Here is a 24874-nt window from a genome sequence, read left to right as displayed (position 1 = left end):
CTTTTGCAGACCTTCATAAGTCCTCATTATGGAATAAATTTGGTGTCAACATATATAATTGTGGTACTCATGGGCATTTGGGCATTCTTTGTTGCTGGCGGCAGCTGCCGAAGCCTGAAACTGTGCCTACTCTGCCAAGACAAGGACTTCCTCCTTTTCAATCAGCGTTCCAGATAACCTCTGACAACCAGCACCTGCCAAACAGTAAGCTGCATCTTTAGAGGAAGCACAACTGTGCCTTTTTCTAAAAATTCCTTTTCCTGGTGGGATTTAGAAAAAACGAAACCCTCTAGATAAATAAAATATGACTTCATGCAACAGCTCTCTGGAAGGATACAGCAGTGGATGTACACATCCTGGCTGCACATTAGAATCGAATCCCTTGGGGAAGCGTAAAGAATATTGATATCTGGGGCTTCACCCTCCACATATAATTGGTCTGGGCATTTGGTCATTTTTAAAAGCTTTTCCCAGATGACTCTGATGTGCAGCCAGGTTGATAATCATCAGCGTCCAGATAGGAACTTTCTGAGAACACCATAAATGAATAAAAGTCCGATGTTTAGCCGTCTCTCAACTCAGCTTGTGCTGAGCAGGTAAATCTCTGACTGTCAGATCCTGCTTAGCCTTTGTCTTTTTAAGTTATGAAGTCACAAAACGCTAAAGGGCTCTCACCCCTGTGAACTTTTCATGTTCTTTATTATACCCTAAATTTATGAGAACATGGTAGGTTGTGCTTCTAAATGCAATAGTAAATTGCACTGACTTACTATGATAATTTAGCCAAAGTAAGCTAGTGATTAACAAGCTGCATTTTTTCCTGTAGTTTTACATTCTGGATTCTGCTTTTTGAGGCATTACTTTGTTTGTGAGCGTAGATTCAGTTTCTTTACCTAAAAATCAATTATTTTCTGATTTCTGGGAAGGTATGATAAACCAAGAATTTTTGTGCAACTTCCGTAAATCTTTCCTGGGTTTAAGGCTTTTCGTGAGCTGTGCCCCGAGGCAGTGTTTCCCAGCTGAGTGCTAGCAACCAGCTGGGCTAGTTGGGGTGAAGTCCATTGTTCTATCTCTGAGCATTTCTGCAGGTTGCTGAGTGATGTACCCTGGGACACGCTTCACTAGAGCTGGTGAAAGTTCAAAAGCATGAGGAAAACAAGCCAGTAGAATGATGTTGACACTTTAAATTTGCTCCTGTGATAGTAACCAGTACTTCCTCCTCCTCACCAAGTGATGTAGTGCAGAATTAGAAATATGTCTTAAACTGCCAAATTGATGCTTTTACAGAATCCGTATAATCTTTAGAGCTAGCAAATGTCTCTGGGTTTTAGTAGCAGATACAACACTCCCTTTATAGGAATACCCAAGGTGTTTGTTCAGCTTCTGAGCAACCTTTTGATTTCCTTTATAAAGAGGAAATGCCAGTGAATTGTGCCTTTACTAACTAGAAATTGCTCCCAGTTAATGGCTTTTAGAGAGTGGATGGTGTGAAATGAAAATTCCCTACACATTAAAGTGATAAGCTCAATGGATCCCATATGTGCAGTAGAACACCCAAAAGAAATGGGAGCAGCAATGAGAGAGAGCTCACCAGTGCCATGACAGATGGAAGAATTGAACGGTACTGTGATGGGAAAGAATAATGAACGTGTCTAAAGTGGAAATGTGGCCAGTGTTTTGGGCTAGCCACACATCATTCCAGGGGCCAGACCTTTCACATGAACTAGATCTTTATCGGTGAAATCTCCCCCCATGTTTAAATTATGAGAATTTCTCAATCTAGGGATTCAAGAGAAATAGGATTTCTAGCAAGGCTGTAAACAGTCCCATAGCAATTACAGTTATTACCCTAAAGTTCACTTCACAACACAAATACCGACGCTTCCCCTGGAGTTTGCAGTTTTCCCCCTTTATACCAAGTTTTCCTTAGATGAAAAGAGCCACAGGAAGAGTCAGAGGCATAGAGACTGAGCAGTGAAATTTACTGTGCAGAGTTAAGGGAAACAGGATACCCACTGAACTGCCCTTTATTCCTATAGGAATGTGGTGTTCTTTGATGAACAGAATAAGAAAAACAGATAGTTGGTTATTAGTATTGACTTACACATCTCTTAAATGGATAGTCTGATAAAATGTTTGATCTGTAAAGTATTGAAAAATCCGAGAATATTAGTCGTACACATTCCTGCCCTCTGAGGATATCCTCTGTGCTTTAATAGTTTAATATTAAGTAAAGAAGCTGGGATATGGTACAATCTTATTTATAAAAATTTCTCAGGCCAGAGGAAAATTTTCTTTGATGCTAAGACTCTTGTCTGAGGAAATTATTTTTGACTCCCTATGAATAAAGGAACTTTGTAATCCTGATTTCTCTTAAAATGTGAGCATTGCCATAGTCAGCTTAGGCACTGTTGTCATAAATAGCCCTGATTTGCCTGATGCCAAGGACACCCAGAAGGAGAGGAGAGGATAGTATTCCTCTGTTGCTGTGTATATATCGAGGTGCCTTTTTTTTTTTTTTAAACATTTGTTATCTATGGTGAGCCTTCTGAGCCCTGATAGTATTTGTAGAGGAGGTGGTGTTGATATTTTATGTTTTCCTCCGCACCAAGCTTTCTCAGTTTGGAAGGAAATGTGGGTTATAGAGTTAAAGTTGACCTTGGAATATGAATATTGTTGCAGTGCTTGAATATTTTGCCATGTGATTAATAGAGATTGGTTTTGTTGCTCTCTAATAAATTTGTATTTATTTTGTATTCATTTAAGTCAGTAGTTGTAACTGCAGAAGTTTTGTTACCTCAATCCTGGCCCACCTGGCTGGTCATATAGTAAGTAGCAGTTTCTTTTAGAGCATCTAATGAAAACATGGCTGAAAGGAAGAAATGATGATAATGGCAGATTGTCTAGAAAATGGTTTTTGTTCTCAATGTTAATTTTTTATTTTAAATCACACTTCAGTGTTTGCTGAGAGTGGTAGATTCACATCAAAAATATTAGGTGTTCTTATCCATAGAGTTGGTGCAGTATATAAGCAGCTGTTGACAGAAGCTTCCTCGTACCTGCTACTCCTCCCACTTCCCAGTCACCTCATACTAGCGCCAAGACAGGGATTAGCTGTCATTATGGGCCTGAGGGCTCCAGGGAGGCCAGGGTGGCGGCCTGTCTTGGGCAGCGGCAGCCTGATCCCCAGGAAGAGCTCCTTGAAGGTGCTAGCTTTCGTTAGCTAACTGTTTCTTAGGCCCTGCTATTCCTAACTCTGGGTGGACCAAGTAGGTATCACAACAAACCAATTTTAAAGTGCTTTGCTTAGAGCATTTTGTTTATGATTGCAATGTTTACAGTTCTCATTTAATACAAGGCTTTACTTCTATTAAATTCTAGTGTTTAGAGAGGTGGGGTACTGTATGTATCATTTTATGTAAGTATGCGATATGTATCATTTTATATAAGTTACGCCGTTATGTCATGTATCCTTGTAATGTCAGGCCTTGCGTTCAGTACACAATGCAATAGACTCTTTGCAGACCTGTATTTTTCAGTGAACAATAAAAATATTGTTTGGCACTATTCATTTCCCATGTTTCCTCTTTTTGGAGTAGTGTATCCTTCAGTATGTGTTGTTACAGTTTTTGTCTCTTATAAAACTTGACTGTATATTCTGTTGTTTATGACTGGTCAGCTCTGAGACTTTTTAAAGAGAAATCTTTGTTACCTTAAAGTTCCTAAGGCCTATTTCATTTCTGTGTGTTCAGAAACAGTTTGGTGCAGAGAAGTTCTTTGAGGTGTTCTAAACCAAGTGGAAGATTATTCTTGAAGATGCTAGAATCACCTTGAAAAATCTCCTCTAAGTAATTTTTTTAAAAAAGTTTGAGAGAGAGAGAGAGAGAGGGAGAGCATGAGCAGAGGAGGGACAGAGAGAGAAGGAGAGAGAGAGAATCCCAAGTAGGCTCTGCACTGTCAGCGTGGAACCCGATGTGGGGCTTGAACTCACCAAACTGTGAGATCATGACCTGAGCCTAAGTTGGACACTCAACTGACTAAGCCACCCAGGCATCCATCTTTCTAAGTAATTGTAAAACAATGAATTTATAAAACAGCATGTAATAGTGGCTAAAGATGGGAATTGGTTGACAAAGAGAGTATAGTTTACTTTCTACCCAGTGACCCTGAGCAGCCTATAGAGTCCTTATGTTTTTTTCTCTCCTTGATGTGGAGGCAGGGCAGCTGAGGGGTTGAGCTTGGCTTTCACCATCAGACAGGCTGTGAAGAGAATTGTTATGGCCAGAAATGCAAACCATGTGATACCTGTTCACTCTGGTTTGAAATGAGGCTGCTCAGGTTTATGTTGACTGTGTTATTCTGTGAAATAACCTCAGAGACCAAGAGCCTTTTGGTTGTAACTTGTAAGCCAGTGGAAGAGATGTACATTCTGTAGGTAATAGCCCAGATTTGTGTACAATTTTTTGGCCCCTTCCCACTGAAACTGTGGCTCTAGTTTAATTGTTTGATATTTAGTTGGAACAAGGATTTCTCTGTGACCAGCCTCAACACATGAGAAACCTCCAATGGAAAGAAGTACATATTTTATCTACATCTCATTGAAAATGTTGAATAGAAGGAGCTACTTAACTGGCTTTTGGATTTAGTCTTAGTAAAAGAATTGGGGACTTGACACATTCTAAGGCGACTGTAATTATGAGCCCTGAGCAGGTCCTGGCTTTAAGACTCAATAATACAAGGTACATGTTGCATGAGTGTGGATCACTATAAACCTTTCTTCGATTTTGTAGTAAACCATTCTTTTTTCAGTGCTTGAGCAAAATCAGAGATGGAGTTTGTAGTGTTTAATCAGGGCCTAGCACGCACAGAACACTGTATTAGATACTTTAAAAAGATGGAAAAGAACAAGATGGTGGAGATCTTTGTTCTCTGGGAACATACAATCTCACCGCACAGATTAAAACACATAAATATTACTTTAAGGCAACTAAAAATGTACTACCAATTATGAAATAATACAGAATAGCTTGAGTGCATGATACTTGCAATTTTAGTGGTAGATGAAAGGCACCTAGGTAATGGATGTAGATCCAGAGGAGAAGGTGTGACTGAGGACTGAACCCTGGGAAACTCCCAGCTGAGAGGTTGGAAAGGGGAAGTGGAATTGTGCCCTGAAGGAGGGAGGAAAACCGGGAGGTGGCCTGAGAGGGGAAAGTATGTCACATACTGTTGGATAATGAGTAAGATGAGAAGTGAGAATTGATCATTGCATATGAAGAGATGGAATTTCATTGTATGGATGAACACCTAAATGGAGTGGGTTATAAATATTGGGGGATAAGGACGTAGACACAGCATATTGGGTACAGACAACCATTATAATTGTAGTAGGGGAATGGGATGATAGCCTGAGGAGTATGAGGGGGCAACAGAGGGTGTCTTTCTTCCCCCCACCCCCGACCCCCATAATTTATCATTATAACAACATGTTTGTATGAAGATGGGAATTATTTAGTGGAAAGGGAAAATTGATTGATGCAGGAGATGGGGAGGATAGTTGCCAAAACAAAGTACCTGAGGGAAGAGTAGAGTGAAAGTTTTAGTATTAAATGCTTATATTGGGTAAGTCAGAATGCTTAAAATAGATGACTTCAAGCTTTTTCTTAAGAAACTAGAAAAAGAGCAAACTAAAGTTTACAAAATAAGCAGAAGAAAGGAAATAATGAAAAGAATAGCAAAAAATCACATAGCAGAAAAACAATGGAGAATTTCAGTAAAACAAAAATCTAGCTCTTTGAGAAAATCACTACAATTGATAAAGTTCTGGCCAGATTGGTAAGGGAAAAAAAGAGGGTACAAATTATGACTATCACTACAGATCCTACGTTTATTAAATAAAAATAGAATATTATAAACAACTTAATGCCAATAAATTAAAAACTTAGATGAAATGGACAAATAGCTTTAACAGCTCACCCAAGAAGAAATTGAAAATCTGAATGACTCTTCAGACTATGATAATTATTTATTAAACCTGCACACCATATATTGAGTAACAGGAACTGAAATAGGCTTTTAGTGTAAATTTTAATCTGAGCAGAAGTTGGATTGTATTAAATGTTTGTTGCAGCTCTAAGTACCAGAGGCTTCAGATTCCTCTATTCTAGAATTCTAGAATTCAGATTCCTCTATTCTAGAATTCTAGAATAGAATTCTTCAGATTCTGCTAGATTCCTCTAGCAGAAGTTGGATTGTATTAAATGTTTGTTGCAGCTCTAAGTACCAGAGGCAAACAGATTCCTGTTTTGGTCTCCCCTCTTGACTTTGGGCTTCTCTATATGCTCCTTGTCAAAGAAAGTCTAAGTCTTACAGCTCTTTCAGCTATAATCCACTGTTATTATGTTGGAAACCTATTGGTGTGACAGTAAAAGACATAAGAGAAAGAAGGTGTCCTATACTCTTAAGAATAAATTTCAATTTTGTAGTGGGCCTGCATCCTTAAACTAAGCGTCTCTTAACTTTTTACCCACCCTGGGTAAGACAGGAAAGCCAAAGAGGGCTAGAGTGGGAGGAATGCCTTCCCCCCAGGTAGGATAAGGCTCTTATAAGGTCTTTTTCTGTGGAGAGTAAGTCTTTGTTATGGATAACACTGGGCATAATTTACGATATTTGCTCTTACCCTTTCCCTGCCTGAGCCCTAGGGGATGGACCATGAGATTGTGGTCATGTTTCTAGAGGTAAAACCTAGAAAAATGTGAGCCTCTTAAGATTGTGTGCTAGTCTTAGGGATTTCTCACTGTTAGGCTATTACACACTCAGACTGCAGCAGTTTGTTAAAATTAGCCTGTAAGTGTCCCTATCTATTTATGACTCTGGTGGCTTCTGCCCTAGGCAAGCAAATCTCAGTTGTGACTCTGCAGGTTCCCCTGTCTTTCAAGATTTCAGGGTGGTGGCGTGTCCTGAGACTCAGTTCTCTAAGAAGTGCAAAGCATTATTGATTGTTAATTGGTTTAGTGTTTTCTTGTTGTAAGGATGGGAGCGACAACTTCCAAACTCTTTACTTATTGGAGCTAACCAGAATTCCCCTGTCTCTATTAAAGAAATTGAATTTGTAGTTTTCATGAGGGCAATTCCTAGAAGGCTTCATTGGAGAATTCTCCCACACAGAAAGAAGAAAGGAGAAGGAAACAATACTGATTCTACACAAACTGTTCTACAAAATAGAAGAGATGGCACACTGTCCAGTTCATTCTATGAGCATTACCAATGATAACAAGACCAGACAAAGATATTATAAAGGAAAACAAAAATAAAAGCTACAGATCAGTATCTATCATGTATAAACATGTAAAAATCTTCAACAGTCTTTTGGCAAATTGAATCCAGTAATATATAAAAGATAAGATGCATGTGACCAAATGGAGTTTATCCCAATAATAAAAAATTAGTTTAACATATAAATACCATTCAGTTCACCATGTTAACAGACTAAAACAAACAAACATGATCATATCAACAGATCCAAAAAAGCTTTTGACAAAATCTAAATTCCATTTTTTTAAATTAAACAACTCTCAGCAAACTAGGAATAGAAAGGGATTTCTTTGACCTGAAAAGAAGACATCTATGTAAAACCTGTATCTAAGGCCATGCCTAATGATAAAGTACTGAATGCTGTCTCCACTAAGATTGAAAACAAGGCAAGAATGTCCACATTCACCACTTTGATTCAACATTGTACTGGAGGTACAAAAAGACGAAAGGAAATAAGTCATCGATCAAAAAGGAAGAAATAAAATTTTCTTTTTTCAGATAATATGAATTATTAGTGTAGAAAATCCTAAGGAAGCTACAGAAAGGTGATTACAACTAATTAGTGAACTTAGTAGGGTCATAGGATATAAGACCAACATAGAAAAATCAATCATGTTTCTCTATACAAGCAGCAAACAATTGGAAATTGAAATTGGTTGGCTCTCTGGAACTAGTTTGCTTCTCAAACTGTGGTGAAGGGCCATTTTAAAAAAACCTTCTAATTCATTGCAGATCAATACTTTTGTAAAATACAACAAAAATGAATTATTATAAAAATGTAATAAAACATTCAAATTACAAACCCAAAATTGTTGTTGTTAGAGTCAACAGATATAAAATTACATTCAGTAAATAAACCAAAGCAAACATAGAGGAAAAAAAGAATTACGAAAATGTATACGTTTTATTGACCATGTGCTTATAGGCAGTTAATATGGAACCAATATTATACTCAAAACTTTCTGTTCTATAATAACTGAACAAAATGTCATAATGAAAAGGATATTCTCCATGTTGAATGCCTGTTTAACACACCATGAAGCTTTTTTATGTGATAAATAATCTTGTATCCTGTTTCTTAATTTACCTAGTCTATTCAAAGAATAAAGCATATTTATAGTATTTCTGTGTTTATCATACTAGTTACCAAAATATACCATAAATCTACAATAATGGATATGGATAGAAGATTCAGGAGCAGGCCAATGTGTATATGAAAATCTAGTATATAATAAAATCAGCATTTTAAATTAACAGGGGAAGAATCAGCTATTCAATATTTGGGCTATTTGATAATTTGATTATATTCGGGGGGAAAATGTACAGCCAGGTCTTTTACTGTAAAACAAAATCTAAACATTGAAAATTCAAATGCAAGAAGTAAAACTATAAAAGAACTAGAAAAAAATTAGACTACAGTTGATCCTTGAAAAATGTGGGGGGGTAGTGGTGTTGACTCCCCCGCCCCCTGCATGCAGTTGAAAAATCTGTGCATGACTTTTGACTCCCTAAAAACCCAAATACCACTAGCCTTACTGTTGACTGGAAGCCTTACTGATGGCATAAATAGCCACTTATCACATTTTATGTGTTATATGTATTACATACTGTTTTCTTAAAGTAAGCTACAGAAAAGAAAATGTTATTCAAAAATTATAAGAGAATGGGAATGCAAGCTGGTGCAGCCACTCTGGAAAACAGTATGGAGGTTCCTCAAAAAACTAAAAACAGAACTACCCTACAACCCAGCAATTGCACTACCAGGCATTTATCCACGGGATACAGGTGTGCTGTTTTGAAGGGACACATGCACCCCCATGTTTATAGCAATACTATAGACAATAGCCAAAGTATGGAAAGAGCCCAAATGTCCATCGATGGATGAATGGATAAAGAAGATGTGGTATGTATATATACAATGGAGTATTACTCGACAATCAAAACGAATGAAATCTTGCCATTTGCAACTGCATGGATGGAACTGGAGGGTATTACGCTAAGTGAAATTAGAGAAAGGCAAAAATCATATGCCTTCACTCATATGAGGACTTTAAGAGACAAAATAGATGAACATAAGGAAAGGGAAACAAAAATAATATAAAAACAGGGAGGGGGACAAAACAGAAGAGACTCATAAATATGGAGAACAAACTGAGGGTTACTGAGGGGTGGTGGGAGGGAGGATGGGCTAAATGGGTAAGGGGAATTAAGGAATCTATTTCTGAAATTGTTGCACTATATGCTAACTAATTTGGATGTAAATTTTTAAAAAGTAAAAAATAAAATTGAAAAAAATTGTAAGAGAAAATACATTTATAGTATTGTACCGTATTAACATTGTAAGTTTACATCATCTGTTTACAAGATGAATTGTCTGTCAGTACCTACATCAGTATTGCCTCAAATGATACAAAACACTGTAAATGTTATATGTATTACTAACACTAGACATCAAAAATGAAAAGATAATGTAAAAAAGAAACTCATATTTATTTACAGGTATAAGAACTCATGCATTGAGAAGCAGCAATATGATTGCTTTATGATAACCATATTTTTATGTAATCAATAAGATTGCTTCATGGTAGCCTAGCCTACACTCTGATGAATTAATTGTTATAAGATTATTATGGCTTACAGTATTACAGTCATATTCATAATACAGTATTGGAAATATTGTTGCTAAAAAAAAAAACGCTTGTGAATGATAGGCTGATATGCAGTTTCTCTAATTATAAGAAGCATGCTGTAATTCCTGAAAGCAAAATTATAAAACAGAAAACTAACACATTATTAACTTTATGTTAAATATCACTCACCTTATGCCTATGTGAGGATAGGCTCTCCACTCCCATACAGGTTTCACATGCAGTGTTCTACATGATGAACACTTAGGCGATGATGGTAATGGTGACACAAAATGTCTCACACAATTACTGTACAGTTGTTAGATTTTCATATGAAGACACTCACATATATACATAACACATAAGTTTTTTGGCTGTACAGCATGATTGATTATTAAATGGAAGTGAATCACCATAAAGGTTTTCATCCTCATCATCTTCACATTGAGTAGGCTGAGGAGGTGGAGAAAGGAAGGATCGGTCTTGCTATCTCAGGGCTGGCAGAGGTGGAAGAGGTCAAAGGGGAGGCAGGAGAGGCAGGCACACTCAGTGTAACTTTATGGAAATACATCGCAATTTCTGACTTTTTGTATTTTCATTTCTCTAAAAATGTTTCTATCCAGTATCAATTGTTTTTCCACCGTTTGTTTTAGTTTCAGTGCCTGTATCATAGAAGGGTCCATGTTGTAGAAGTCACAAGCGGTCTTGAATAGTCAGAACCCTTCTGCCAGATTGTCTAACATCAACTTGTTTTCTGGCTTCTGTGACTCCTTCTTTGTCTCCTTCCTCATCGTCTGGCACTATTTCCAAAGCATTCATTTCCATCAAGTTGTCTTCTGTTCATTTTTCTGGTGTGGTGTCTATTAGCTCTTGAATTTCTCTAAGATCCTTGAAACTCTCACCCTCCACCTTTTTTTGCCATATATAATCTCTATGACTGGCCCTGTTGTAAATCCTTTGAAGTCATGTTTAACATCTGAGCACAGCTTTCTCCAGCAGGAATTTATTGTTCCTGGCTTGATGCTTTCATGGCTTTTTCTATAACAATGATTGAATCTTCGATGATGTGATCCTTCCAGACTTTCATAATGTTTTCCCTTTCAGGGTTCTTTTCCATAGTGTTGACTATCCTTTCCATAGAGTATTATGTATAATGAACCCTAAAGGTCTTAATGACCCCCTGATCTAGAGACTGAATTAGAGATAATTGTGTTTGTGGGTAAGTAAACCACTTTGATGCCTTCTGTGATGAGCTCATGGAGTTCTGGGTGAGTAGGGACATTGTCCAGTATCATAAGAACTTTAAAAGGCAGTCACTTACTAGAGATCCTGTCTGGCTCAGTAGGAACAGCATGCAGTTCTTGATCTTGGGGTGGTGAGTTCAAGCCCCACATTGGGTGTAGAGATTACAAAAAAAAATAAACATTAAAAAAAAAAAAAAGCCTGGCTGTCACTTACTGGCAAGGTACTTCCTAACTTCAGGAACATTGATGGAACCAATCCAGAAGAAGAGTTCTGTTGTCCTCTTGTCGTATAACCAAAAGATTGGCACCTGGTCTTTTTTTCCCTTCAAGGCTCTGAGCTGAGTAGCATTACAGATAAGGACAACCCTGACTGCATCTGCACAGAACAGTAGAGGTAGCCTCTTCCTTCCTGCCTTAAATCCTGTTGCTTAATTCTTTATTAAGAAATGTCCTTTGTGGCTTTTTCTTCCCCCCTAGAATAGGGCACTTTTGTCTGTATTAAAAACCTGTTCAGGCAGATAATTCTTTTTTCAACAGTGATTTTCTTAACAGTGACTAGGAGCTCATCTGTTGCCTCTTGGTTGGCAGAAGCTGTTTCTCTTGTTATCTTGACACTTTTTAAGCCAAACCTCTTTCTAAAAGTATCAAACCACTCTGCTGGCATTAAATTTTACAGCTTTCGATCCTTCACCTTCCTTTTGCTCTGAGTTGTCACATAATCACTTTTCTTTTTCTCAAATCATGATTAGAGTATATAGGAATGCCTTTCTTATAGCAAGCCTGCACTCACATTAAGGGTGCATTTTCAGTACAAGATAAAGGTGTTTTGCAAAAAAGTGCAAGATTTTTTGCACCTGCTGGCATAGCTGCAGTGACAGCTTTGTGAATTTCGGTTTTGTTGTTGTTGTTGTTGTTTCCCACAATGGTCCTTACACTGGATTAATTTGCCTTGGAAAAGCAGGCAACCACAGCTGCAGACCTCAAAGTATGGTGCAATTCCACTTTTTCTTGTAACGTCGTGACTTCTGTTTCTTTCGTGACTTCTGTTTCTTGGCAATGTTTCCAGCATTACTTAGTGGTACTTCAGAAGGGTCCTGTAGTGGTATTCAAGGTTTATAGTATTGCACTAAACATAATGAAAACTATGTGAGACCTGAGAGAGATCACTTTTTACTGTGATATGCAAAAATACTGGAGAGGTAAATTGGTCATGCAGAGACGATTAGCGTCACACAGCGTTTTAAGCAGATGCTTGCAATGCTTGAGTCCACCTCAATAGCAACAGGAGGTGGCTGTGAACTATTACAGTAGTACGTTATGGATTGCAGTTAATTTTATGCAGTTAAGATTTAATGCTGCATTTTTGTGTGTTTACATTTCTCCTGACTAAATGGCGCCATGTAGGTAAACTTTCACTTTTTATGATAGATTTGTGTATATTTCATGGAAATAAATGATAAAGTAGACCATTATCTACATCTTTTGTATGCATGATATATCTAACATTTTCTTAATTTTTTTTATATTTCTAGGCTATGCAGTTGTCTAAGTTTTTTTAAATTGTTGCAAGTCTCCAAAATTTTTTCAATAAATTTATGGAAAAAAGTCTGCCTGTAAGTGGACCAGCACAGTTCAAACTTGTGCTGTTCACGGGTCAACTGTGGTTTCATAATCTTAAGGTAGATAGAGTATTTCTCAGCACTTTACTATAAATCACAAAGGGGAAAAAATGGATGGATTTAACTGCATAAAATTTAAAACAGCAAAAGATACCCTAAAGAAGAAGACTGGGAGAAATATCTTTGGCATATATTACAAAGAATTGCCACCTATAATATATAAGAAGCTTCTATAAATAAAAAGATGACTGATTTAGTGAAGTGATCAAAGGAGGTCAACAGATAATTCACAGTATATAAATGTAATAGCCAACAAACATAAGATAAAATGCTAAACTATTAATAATAAAAAAATATAACACAATTTTTAGATTTATCAGATTGTCAAAGGTGAAAAAGATTGATAATATCAAGGGTGGTTGAACATATGGTGGAAACAGCATGTTGTGAGATAGCAAATTAGTACAACCTTTTGGGTGGTAATTTAGCAAAATTTATTGTATCTATAAAGTGTTGAGATATGCATATTTTGAGCCAGCAGTTCCTTTTCTGGGAATTTATCCTATTAAAATATATCCAAGTGCAAAAGGATCTTGCATTAGTATTGGAAGGTAAGGAATTTGCAATGTCTGTCAGTACAGCTTTGCCTCAAGGAGCAGAATACTTTATAGCCATTAAAAAGAATGAGGATGGGGGCTCCTGGGTGGCTCAGTCGGTTGAGTGTCCGACTTCAGCTCAGGTCACGATCTCACGGTCCGTGAGTTCGAGCCCCGCGTCGGGCTCTGGGCTGATGGCCCAGAGCCTGGAGCCTGCTTCCGATTCTGTGTCTCCCTCTCTCTCTGCTCCTCCCCCGTTCATGCTCTGTCTCTCTCTGTCTCAAAAATAAATAAACGTTAAAAAAAAAAAATAAAAAAAAAAAAAAAGAATGAGGATGTTGTTTGTTTTATTAGGAAACAAAAGCAAGGTATAGACCATTCTTCCATTCAGCACATATTTCTTAGGCTAGGCATTGTGCTAGATACTGAGAATACAAGAGTGAAAGTAGACAGGTATGATCCTAGCCCTTGTAAAGCATGCAATATGTATCCTATTAGTCCATTTTCTTAAAAATTTAAAATAAATATTAAAATATGCACACACATAAAAGCCAGAAAGATAAAACTAAATTACTAGCAATTTTTATTTTAGGAGTTAGGATTATGGGGGACTTTTGGTTTTATACATATATTATTTGTATTTTTTAATTAGCATATATTGTTTGTGTAATCAGACAAAATGATAAGCCCTTTCATGATTTTTGCTGTCCTTATTAGAAAGTGGATATCATTCGAGGCCTTTCACAATCTGATCCCAACCACTTTTTCCCTATCTTTGTTTCTCAGATGTTCCCAAACACATCCCTGAGAGCTCTTATTATCCACTGTGGACTTTCATACCTCTACCTTTTTGCTTTTGTTTTCAGTTTCAACCAGAAAGCATCCTATTCCTCCTTCAAGGTCCTGCTCAAATTTTACCCTTTGTGAAGTCCTTCCTGATTAGACTCAAAACAAATGGCTTTCTCCACTGTTATCCTTCAGCATGTATTTTCTTAAATCAAGGAATAATTTACATATGATAAAATGCACAGATTTAGAGTATACAATTGGATGAGTTTTGACAAACGGATACGCCTATTTGGTAAACACCACATCTATCAAGATATAGAACATTGCCTTTCCCCAGGTGGTTTCCTCATGCTCCTTTCTAGTCTGTTCACCCCAGAGGTAATTGCCAGTTACAACTTCTATCGCCATTGATTAGTTTCACTTGTTTTGAACTTCATATAAATGGAATAACACTAAATGTACTCTTTTGTGTCTGACTTCTTTCATCCAACATAATTTTCTGAAACTGATCCATGTTTTTGTGTATATCAGTAATTTACAACTTTTTGCTAAATACCATTCCATCTTTTGGATATACAATTTGTTTATCCATTCTTCTGTTGATAGGTACATAGTATTCTTTTCATATTACTGTTCTGTATATTATGTTTAGTGTTTTCTGCTTGCTTCCCGAAAAGACACTGTGATACCAGTTATCACTGAATATAGGAACTCTATCTAAATCATGTTTGAATCTCCATCACTTAATCTATGCTTAGCAGACAGTAGTTATTCATTAAATTTTTGCTTTCGAATAAGGAGGTGTGAGAAAGGAAGGCAGTTGGAAATTACTTTGAATGATAGAGGAGAGATCAAGGAAAATGCTGTTCTGACAAAATGTGTGAGGTTTTCCACACCAAGCAATTCTCCAGTTCTCAGTGGACACTGTGTAGATGTTCTATAATTTAACTCATTTCTAACTAACTCCCCAGACCCACAGGTTAAAGGCTCAATCCCACAAGACTGCCCCCACTTCAAACACCAGTTTGTCTGACACCAGTTTGTCCCAGATTGTCACTTGTACTTCTGACCAGGTATAAGTTGTAAGTTTCCATGGCTCCCTTCTCAGGTCTGATAATTTGCTGGAACAGCTCACAAAACTCAGGGAAACATTTACTTATATTGACTGCCTTATTATAAAGGATATTACAAAGAATACAGATGAACAGCCAGATAGAGAGGTACATAGGTCAAGGTGTGGGGAAGGGGCACAGAGCTTCCGTGTCCTCACTGGGTGTACCACCTTCCCAGCACCTCCAGGTGTTGGAAGCTCTCTGCACCCCATGGTTTAGAGTTTCTGTGGAGGTCCCATTCTATAGGTATGATTGATTAAGTCATTGGCTATTGGTGATTGAACTCAATTCCCAGTACTCCCCTGGAGGTCAGAGGATAGGGCTGAAAGTTCCAACCTTCTAATCACATGGCTGGTTCCTCCGGCAACCTGCGTCCCATCCTCCAAGCATCACCTCTTTAGCATAAATTTAGGTATGGCTTAAAGGGGCTTATTATGAATAACATTTGGGATCTCTGTACCAGGAACTGGGAACAAAGACCAAACACATATTTATTATTATATTACAGTATCACAGGAGATTAATCCAGATTTCACCCAGTGGCTAAGAGAAGGTGGTAAGCTCCAAAGCATGCTTGTCCAACTCCATGAAAGATTGTACGTTATTTAGGAAAACTTTTTTTTTTAATTTTTTAAAATGTTTATTTTTGAGAGAGTGACAGAGCGTAAGCAGGGGAGGGCAGAGAAAGAGAGGGAGACAGAGAAGCCAAAGCAGGCTCAAGGCTCTGCACTGTCAGCACAGAGCCGGACACGGGGCTCAAAACCAGGAACCATGAGATCATGACCTGAGCCAAAGTTGGACACTTAACCGACTGAGCCACCCAGGCGTCCCAGGAAAACTTTTCAAATGGTTATGTGTTGGGTGGCTAGGAAGGAAGGAAACTAAGGTGCATGAGAACTATTGTTGGATGTCTAGGTATCTTGGGAAACTAGTTTCAGCAGACGAATGAACTGGTTATATTACCTGACTCACCAGGAGAGTCTTTGCTTCTTGTAGAGAAGGTAGTAGACCCTGTCATCACTGACAACAAAGTTCCTATAGAGGTCTGCATCTGTCCTTGAACCTGTGGCCCTGTGTTTGTTGTTTTCATTGCAGGTAATTAAAAGTTAATATTTGATACTAGTGAACTCAAGCAGAAACAATGACTTTGACTTCCAGTATCAAGAGGTCATAGCTGGTCATGTGAATAGAGAGCACACTTCTTCCTGGGCTCCCACCCACAGGGTGGGTCCCAGGGAAGGTGCCAGTCCTGGGCAGGCTTCTTCTAGATGGACCAGGAGGATAAGCTCTCAATGGAAACTCCAGGACAGGGCAGGGTGTCATTTGGCTGTGTGTGGGCACGTATTTAAAGTGTAAAATTTGACCAGTCTTGACCTATGCGGAGAAACCATCACCACAAACAGGATAATGAACGTATCCATCACCTCACCAGTTTCTGGTACCCCTTTGTAATCCCTTCATCCCCCACCTTCCACCCCCACCTCATCCCTAGGCAACAACTGATCTGCTATCACTATAGTTTATTTTGCACTTTTTAGAATTTTATACAAATGGAATTAAAGTGTGTGTGTGTGTGTGTGTGTGTGTGTGTATGTGTGTGTGTGTGCATGTGCACACGTGTGTATTTATTCCTTCTCTCCAGTTCAGCCGTCAGATAGAGAAAGTTCAATGAATGCATCCTTGGGAACATTTGGTTTGCAGAAGTAAGAGGTGAGGGTTACATCCCAGGAGCTGTGCTGACTCCTTTTTCGACTTGCAGTTGGCAACCTTTGGACCGACTTTTCCTGAACAGAGGCCAGGGGTTAATATGACCAAGCAGAGTGGAGGCAGGAGGTGGTTGTTGACTTTCCAGAAATTGTTGGCACAAATGCCTTTATTTCCTTTAGCCTTTGGGGCTTTATGAGGTTGTGGCATGATTGAGATAAGCATAGTACGTTCTATTATAAGAAGGTGTTTTCATGTCACTGGAGCTGCGAAGGGCAGACCGTATTGTCACTGCAGATCCTAGAGCTGCAGGAGCTGTGTCAACTTAGCCCAGAGCAAGAGCCCTGGTTTGATTTCCTACTTACAAGGGCAGTGTTTCCTCTTTTCCTGGGTTGTGAGATAATGGAGTGAAGGTACGTTCAGTCTAGGATATACAGGTGGGAGACTTACTGAAGCCTCCCTGGCTGACCTGCAGTCATAACAATATGCTGACCTGGTTGCAATGATTTGTTTATGGTGAATAATTCTATTACAAGGCACTGTGGCCCTTATCCCTACCCATTCAATATAAAACAAAAAGGCACAGGTAGAGCATGGGGCCCCTCCTCTCCAGCACTGTCTGGGCCTTATGCCTTCTCTCCCACCCTCTCGTAGTGGAGTCTGAGCCAGATGACCATAGAGGATCATGCACTCCTGCCAGGCTGTGTACAATGTGGACATAGATGGCAATGCCAGAATGTGCGGTGGGCACCTCTGCTTCCCAGCAGGCCTCTCCAGAGGTCTCCTTTCCTCTTGTCTCAAGACTTCTCCCCACACCTGAATGGAAGGCAACTTACAGCCCCTTCCAATATGAGGGGCCAGGCCCAGCTGACAGTTCAAGGAACTCAGGTTTCAGGCATTTGCTCTCTTCAGGCTGGCCAGGACTGGAAGAGTGGAGACAAAGCAGCAATGTTGGGACTCTGAGATCAGGAAGAGGATGTTGTCGGGGAGGTGGGGGGGCGGGGGTGGGAAGAGGGGAGTTAGCACCTGGCACTTGGCCAGGGAAGTGCAGCAAGGTCCCCTAACAGGTTAACCAGGCATCCTTGTGCCTTTAGCTCAAACTCCTGCAAAGTCACCAGAATGCCCTAGATCGAGTCACTACTGAGCACCTGGACCCCAGGGCCTGACCAGGGGACATTGCCAGGGTGAGGAGGGCTGGGAGCCCCCATGGAGCTACAAGAAGAGGTGTGAGGGAAAGGAGATCTATGCCTAAGGTCTGCTGCTCTGTTCACCTTGTCCTGATTTTCTGTCTGCCCTCTTTTCTTCTGTCGTCCATATCCACCCACCTGGATTCCCCCATTTTCTATCTCTCATCCCCCATCCCTTGCCCCTCAAAACTTTGTTCTTAGGTTGATTTTGCATGAAAGTTCTCTAGGTTTAACTCTCACAAAGGGTATGTCCCAGGAGGTGAGCGGTCCATATCTGCACAGTGGTTGTGCTGGCCTCTGGCCATATGTGGCTACTGAGCACTTAGGATGTGTCTAATGAAACTGAGAAAAAACTTGATGTATTTTCCTTTTTTTTTTTTTAATGTGTATTTTTGAGAGAAAGAAAGAGAACAAGTGGAGGAGGGAGAGAGGGGAACAGAGGATCTGAAGCTGGCTCTGTGCTGACAGCAGAGAGCCTGATGCAGGACTTGAACTCTCAAACCACAAGATGACCTTAGCCAAAGACACTTAACCAGCTGAGCCACCGAGGTGCCCCTGATTTATTTTACTTTAATCACTTTAAGTTTAAAAGCTGATAATTGATTCAGTTGTTGGGAAAACTTTTAAGTGTGTTTGGAGCAACTCCTGGCATGTGAATCTGCTTTTTCAACTGTAATTTTGTCAAATCTAAATACAGATCAGATATTTTCAATGAAAGTTCAGCATCTGAATCAAGATGTGCTATAAATGTAAAAATACACAGTAGGTTTCAAAGACTTACTACAGGAAAAAAGAATGAAAATAACCTCATATCAAAATATTGATTACAAAGTGTAGCGTTTTGGACCCACTTTTTTCCTTTTGGGAGGTGTGGCTACTGTGAATGTTCATGTGTCTTGCATTATGTTGTCTTGTATTCTGTTGGGCTTTGTGCTCCAGAATGTCCATATAGCTGGATTTACAAGAGGAGGTAATGGCCAACCTGAAGAAGGACTTGAGTGTCACCTGGCATCCCATGGCTCTTGCCACCTCACATCCCTGATCATCAACCCTGATGAATCTTGAGTTCAGGGAATGGGGAGAGAGGCTATGGAGAGACGAGGGAGATGATTTCTGTTGCTCGCCCCAGCCTCCTCTCCCCTGTCGCCCCAGCCCCAATGGGAATGAGAGTCACAGGCACTCTGTGTATGCCTCGCTTCACCTGTCCTCACCCCAGAAGGATGCTAAAGGGGGCAAACTGAAGAATCCCTGTGTTCTGACCAAGAGACCATCAGAACCTGGAGGGTTCTATTCTAAAGTGTTTCTATTCTAAAGCTGGGTCCACTGTTTTATCACCTACTGGAGCAAAATTACCCTTGGACAGTTCATCTATTTCCATCCTTGGGCAACTAAAGTGAAGACTGGAAGCTTTTCTAAATAACTCAAACAATTTTGTAACCGGTACAAGACTGCCTCTTTTAGCAAACCAGAATATGAAATCTGGAATTAGATAAAAATTATATGGAAGGCGATAGCATGTTTTGAAAAAAAAAATCCAAAATAGGTAGCAGGCAAGCTAAAGGCTACCAACCTACTAAGTGCAGTAGCTACTAAGACCCATTCTCTATATTCATGTCACTTTGGTTAGGAATGCCTCCCTCTTTCCATCCATCTGTTCAAATGTGACATATTCTTTAAGGCACAGCTCAGATACCCGCTTCTCTCTGAGCGTTTCCCTGATTATTCTAAACTTCCCAGCTGTACTCACTAAGCAGCTGTGTGATCCTAGGACTTTACTGCACATACCATAGGCCTCCTTCCTCAGTAAAATGATTAAATACATTGGTGTATTTTCCTTTGGAGCAGGGTTCTAAGACCTGGATGCAAGTGACATCATTATGATCAGTTACATGTCACCATAGACCAGGAACTACCAAGTGCTTTGCCAACAGTAATGCTTAGCCTCACCTCCAAAAAATCAGTCTGATGTGAAAAACATTTTATTTATAATTTCTCATATTTATAGTTTAGGTCTTCATTACAATCATTCTTACAATAAATACAGAAGTGCTAAACGTCATCATCACAGTGGCCCATGATCCATCCATGACACAGGAATGGAGGGGTGCTGCAGACCCCACTGCTCCCCAGCGGTGCTCAGGAGGACTTAAGAGAGTTTAGCAAAGGGGAGAAGAATCTAAGGTCTGAACTTGAAATAGGATTAATAGTCAATGCAGCAAAATCCTAGAATGTCTATTAAGGAAACAAGTATAAGTTACTGTTTTTACCAGACGGCACTAAAGAAACAGAATACAGAAACTCAGGTTATCCGTTGGTGAAGCAAAGAAGCCAGGGCCTTCCGTGTGTCCCTTTCCCAGTCTGTGCCTGGTTTTTTGTGATCTCTACCTGCTGTGCACCCAGCACGGCACCGGGGCCCTCCACCAGGTGCATGGGAGACAGAGGAGCGTCACACACCACAGTCTGGGTTCCTGTAGTAGCCACTGGTGTCAGTGGAATGAGAGAGTATCTGAAGAAAGGCTTCCCAATTCCAAAGCTGCTGGGTCCTCAGAGGTCCCATAATGATTCACATGGAAGTTGACAGTGTTGATTCTTGGAGCCTTCTGCCTGCCTCCCTAGCATTGCTTTATCTCAGCCACAGGGCAGGAAAAAATGCCAGTTTTCATGGCTCAGTAGATCTCCCTTTCTTTGAGCAGCTGTCATGCCAGGTATGATGATCTCTTTGTTCTCTTACAAAATTTGTTCAAAAAAGGTATAGAGAGACATTCCCATGGCTCTGGAGTGGTTTATGTTGGTTTATGATGGACAACTTTGGGCCAAGGCCAAGAAAGCATCCCCTAAGTCACATTGCTCTGTCATGAGGGCTGTCCCTACTGTCATTTGATCAGCATCAGGCATGCTAATGGCAAGGTTGGGATGCTGCCCCAGGCTCCAAAGCTGTCAGAGTTCTCATCCACACACATCTGAGTGTCCATTAGGTCTTTCATAACTTTGTTTAGCAAACTAGCTACAAAGCCGCAGGGCTTGCCATCGCTACAAAAAGTCATGACAGTAGAAAAGGGAAAAGACTTCTCAGAGTCAGAGAGAGGAGTAGAAGGAAAAAGATGTTATAAAGAAATCTGTGCTTTGATAGGACATTCCATGCTGTCAAAATGAGACCAGGAATCAGAAAGCTGTCTGTGAACTGCAAGGTGCTGGCCATGAGAGGTTGGTGCTGGAAGCTCCTTCTCAGTCATGGAACTAACTGATCTCCATGGGGCTCTTACATCTAGGAAAGAGTTAAGTCTTTTCAGAAACTGCGACTTGAGTGGAAGACCATGAAGAATCTTTGTAACATTCCATTATTATTGGTCCCTAAATACCGTGGTGCCCCCACCCTGCACAGATAACTTCCCGCTTTCATATCTCGAAAACAGATTTTAACCAAGCCCCCCCCCCAGATTTTAACTCAATATTCCCCAAGTCAGAGAAGTAAGAAGTCCCCATTCCATCCAGCTAGGCACTAGAGATACCACAGAAGTGGCGGAAATGAAATTTGGGCAAAAGAGATGAAGCTCTTCAATCGTTTTGTATCTGCCCGTTTCCTGTAGAATCAAAAGCAGTTTGAGTCATCTCAGAACTCATGTCTAGGAGAGAGAAAGCAACAACACATTTTCAAGGAATAGCCTAATCATGTATAAAGTGTGTGGAGTACAAAGCATAACTGCCCCACCTACAGGAGTCTGGGCTTGACCTTAATATTCTGTCCTTCTCACACTTATGGCTTGACAGACAACCTCTGACTCCAAAGTGAGGTTCCTCCAGACCTTAGGTGTCTTCTCATTCTCTCCCTCTCAGGTCCCTTCACTATATTTGAACCAAAGTACAGGACTTTGGAAATGCCTCTACTCTGTTTCAAAGAATCTCTCTTGTTTTCTTTTGTCTCTGATACCTTGACCCTTCCTGAATCATTCTTCCTTCCAATTGTAAGGTCAGACCAAAGCTTTTGTCATAGCAGGAGGAAATCAGAGGAGAACAACAACCCCTTCCCTGAGGAAAGAAACTGAGTCTCAAAAGCAAATCCTAAGCAGAGAGTGCACATCCAGGTCTGGAAGCTTCGACAAGAAGCAGGATTTCCAGGATCCTTGAAATCACACTCAGGTGAATCCCTGGGTCAGAGTGTTTTGTGCCCCCAGAATCCAGACACCTTAATGGTCCACACAGCTGAAGCAGACTCAGAGTTTCTGCCTCCTTGGTGAGTTATTCCCATCCATGCATCGCACTGGCCGGTGGCCGTTGCATCAGGATGGCAGGGCACCCACCGAGAAGCGCCCCCATGGGTCTGGAGTGTTTGTGGGTTGAGCGTCAGAGAACCTCAGCTATTTCAAGTGTCTAGGGAGCCACACTGTGTAGTGTCCAAACCAAAGTCCTTCCTTGGACGTGCCTGGGAGTTCTGGGGCCTCAGGCATGAGCTTCGGTCTCCTTCTTGATGGCCGGTTTGTAAATGACTCCTTTGTTGTCACCTTTTTTGCTACTGGAACAGGAAGAACACACATTTAGTCTCAGTTAAAGAGAAGAGACAGGCAGAGAGTAGCCTGACTCAGCTATGAAATAAGATGAACTTTAGGGGTCAGATTCCTTTCTTAGGGACCTTTCCCCAGTTCTGTCACTCTTGGGAGGAATGCCCCCAAATAAAGCATCAACCAAAAAGGAACCTCATCTGAAGAGCTTGTTTAAATGTAGACTTTTTTTGAGCCCAACCATCAGAGACCGATTCAGTCTGGAGTGGGGCCCAGGAATCTGCAACTGTTCTCTTTTAACAGCTGCATTTTGAAGAAGGTCTCATGACTACCCTGACTTCAAACCTTTGATTGTGTATAACAAAGCTCCTGGAAACTTTTGTTACAAATGCCAGAAGAAATAGATTTTATAAAAACCAAACATGACAGTAAAAACATGAGCAAAGGGCATTAATAGCTAATGTGAGTGATGAATCAAATTTTCCTTCTTTTTTCTTTGTGGGTTCAGAGAAGAAACGGAGACAGCCTTGCAGCTTGTATTTAGCCAAATGGGGCCTCCCGCGCCCCAGTCGAGAGACTTGTCTCTTGTCTAAGGTGTTAGCTGGTGCAGCAAGGCTGGCAGACACACCTCCAGCTCTAAGCATAAGGATCCTTAAATGACCAGCATCTCCTGCAGAGGATGCGAGGGGCAATTGTGTTCTGGAAACAGCACCCGTAGGATAAGTGTTGGTACAGGTGACAGGGGCCCTTCGTTCTGCAGGCTGCCTTTCCAGACAGATCAATCCTCATGGACAAATAAGCTACCCACTCTCATTTAGAACCAAAACCAGCTCCTACCTCTTCTTTCTTCTGAAAAGCCAAATGGACACTGCCAGGACAACGCAGATGCCAAGAACGCCAGCCAGGGCCACTGAAAGGATGATGCCTGGTGAAGAGGCAATGAACACACATTACCTTCCTCCCTTCCCCTGCGTCTCGTCCCATGGCACATGGGTGTGAAGTCATGTGACAGCTGTATAATCTGCCACAGAAAGGTGTCATTTCCCTATTTCTGTTCTCAGGTTCTGGTCTTTAGCTCAGCAGAACTGGCTGGAGTACTTGGGGGGGATGGGCATTTGCAAACTGTAGTGACTCTTCAAGGGTTCTCAAACTTATACCAGGATCATCTGAAGAGCTTGTTTAAATGTAGACTTTTTTTGAGCCCAACCATCAGAGACTGATTCAGTCTGGAGTGGGGCCCAGGAATCTGCATTTTTACCAAACAAACAGCTCTAGCTGATGCTGATGTAAATGGTTCATGAACCACACTTTGAGAAACCCTGAGCTACAGAATAAGAACTTACTCTGTCTTTGTTTGCTGGATTTAAGGCCCATTGGGATGCCTCTATTGGCTTTTCCCCCAAGCTCCATTGCACAGTCCTAAGCAGTCCAAGACAACCAGGGGTCCATTGCCAAGATCACCTAGCCAGTCACCCAACCTCCACACTGGGCTCAGGCATGTTTTTTTTTTTTAGACAATGGCTTCCCACCATGGCCAGCAGGTCTTGGATAGCTCGTTGAATGTACACATGCTATAGAGTGATTAGGTCTTTCATTAGGGAAGCATTTGATTGGCGGTTCATCTTTGAATCACAGAGTGACCTGAAGGTAAGACCCACAGCAAGGAGAGGACCGGGAGCCAGAGCAACAGCACAGAGAAGCAGGGAGATTGGGCTGGAAGTATCACAGGCCCAGATCACACCAAGAATCACAGAGATCACCCAGCTGCAGCATGCAAGGCCAGCAGGCCACATACCCAGACTCAGTCCTGTGTAGGTAAGGTCTTGCACTTCAAAGGGGAGAGGAAAAGGTTGAAAATTAACCAAGTCAAACCATGGTGGATTTGACCAGTGTGCTGAACATTTGGTTGGAAGTACAGGGCTTATACAGACTTTCTGAGAGCATTCATTCTTGACTCAGGTGCCTGATGGTATAGAGGGAATTGCCCACCTTGGGAGTTCACACTGTGATCCTCCTTTCCAATTTTTGTCACAGCAGTCTTTTTGCTAGGGCAAGACTTCAGTTTTTAGTACAACATGGCTAGAGTGGGAACATAAGGAAGGGTAAGGATCAGAGTCTCCTTGGGCAGGCTATTATCTGCTGCTTGGATACCTATCCCTCTTCATCTGTAAGGAATCTTCCAGGTT

At 40.5% G+C, this 24874-nt stretch overlaps 2 protein-coding genes across 10 annotated transcripts in view; one reads left to right on the top strand and one right to left on the bottom strand.

The window, feature by feature from the left end:
- Nucleotides 1-24874, top strand: part of APH1B (aph-1 homolog B, gamma-secretase subunit) — a 140212-nt gene that overhangs the window by 38798 nt on the left and 76540 nt on the right. For 3 of the 5 annotated variants that reach the window (XM_042941803.1, XM_042941805.1, XM_042941802.1), the window contains exon 6: nt 10-204. In XM_042941803.1, the coding sequence (XP_042797737.1) occupies nt 10-177 (168 nt within the window). In that variant the 3' untranslated portion in view covers nt 178-204. Of the gene's footprint in view, nt 1-9; nt 3568-24323; nt 24403-24874 lie in introns of those variants that run through there. The other 2 variants (XM_042941804.1, XM_042941801.1) reach the window with 2 other exon arrangements.
- The window catches only part of CA12 (carbonic anhydrase 12), a 51182-nt gene continuing 46456 nt past the window's right edge, over nt 20149-24874 (bottom strand). Inside the window, exons 9-11 of one of the 5 annotated variants that reach the window (XM_042941795.1) lie at nt 24484-24516; nt 23526-23613; nt 20149-22702 (exon numbers count right to left, since the gene is read on the bottom strand). In XM_042941795.1, coding sequence (XP_042797729.1) covers nt 22630-22702; nt 23526-23613; nt 24484-24516 — 194 coding nt within the window. In that variant the 3' untranslated portion in view covers nt 20149-22629. Of the gene's footprint in view, nt 22703-23525; nt 24517-24874 lie in introns of those variants that run through there. The other 4 variants (XM_042941796.1, XM_042941797.1, XM_042941798.1 and 1 more) reach the window with 4 other exon arrangements.

Source organism: Panthera leo, chromosome B3, assembly GCF_018350215.1.
Source record: "Panthera leo isolate Ple1 chromosome B3, P.leo_Ple1_pat1.1, whole genome shotgun sequence".
NCBI lineage: Eukaryota > Metazoa > Chordata > Mammalia > Carnivora > Felidae > Panthera > Panthera leo.
This window is presented reverse-complemented; position numbering and strand designations above follow the sequence as displayed.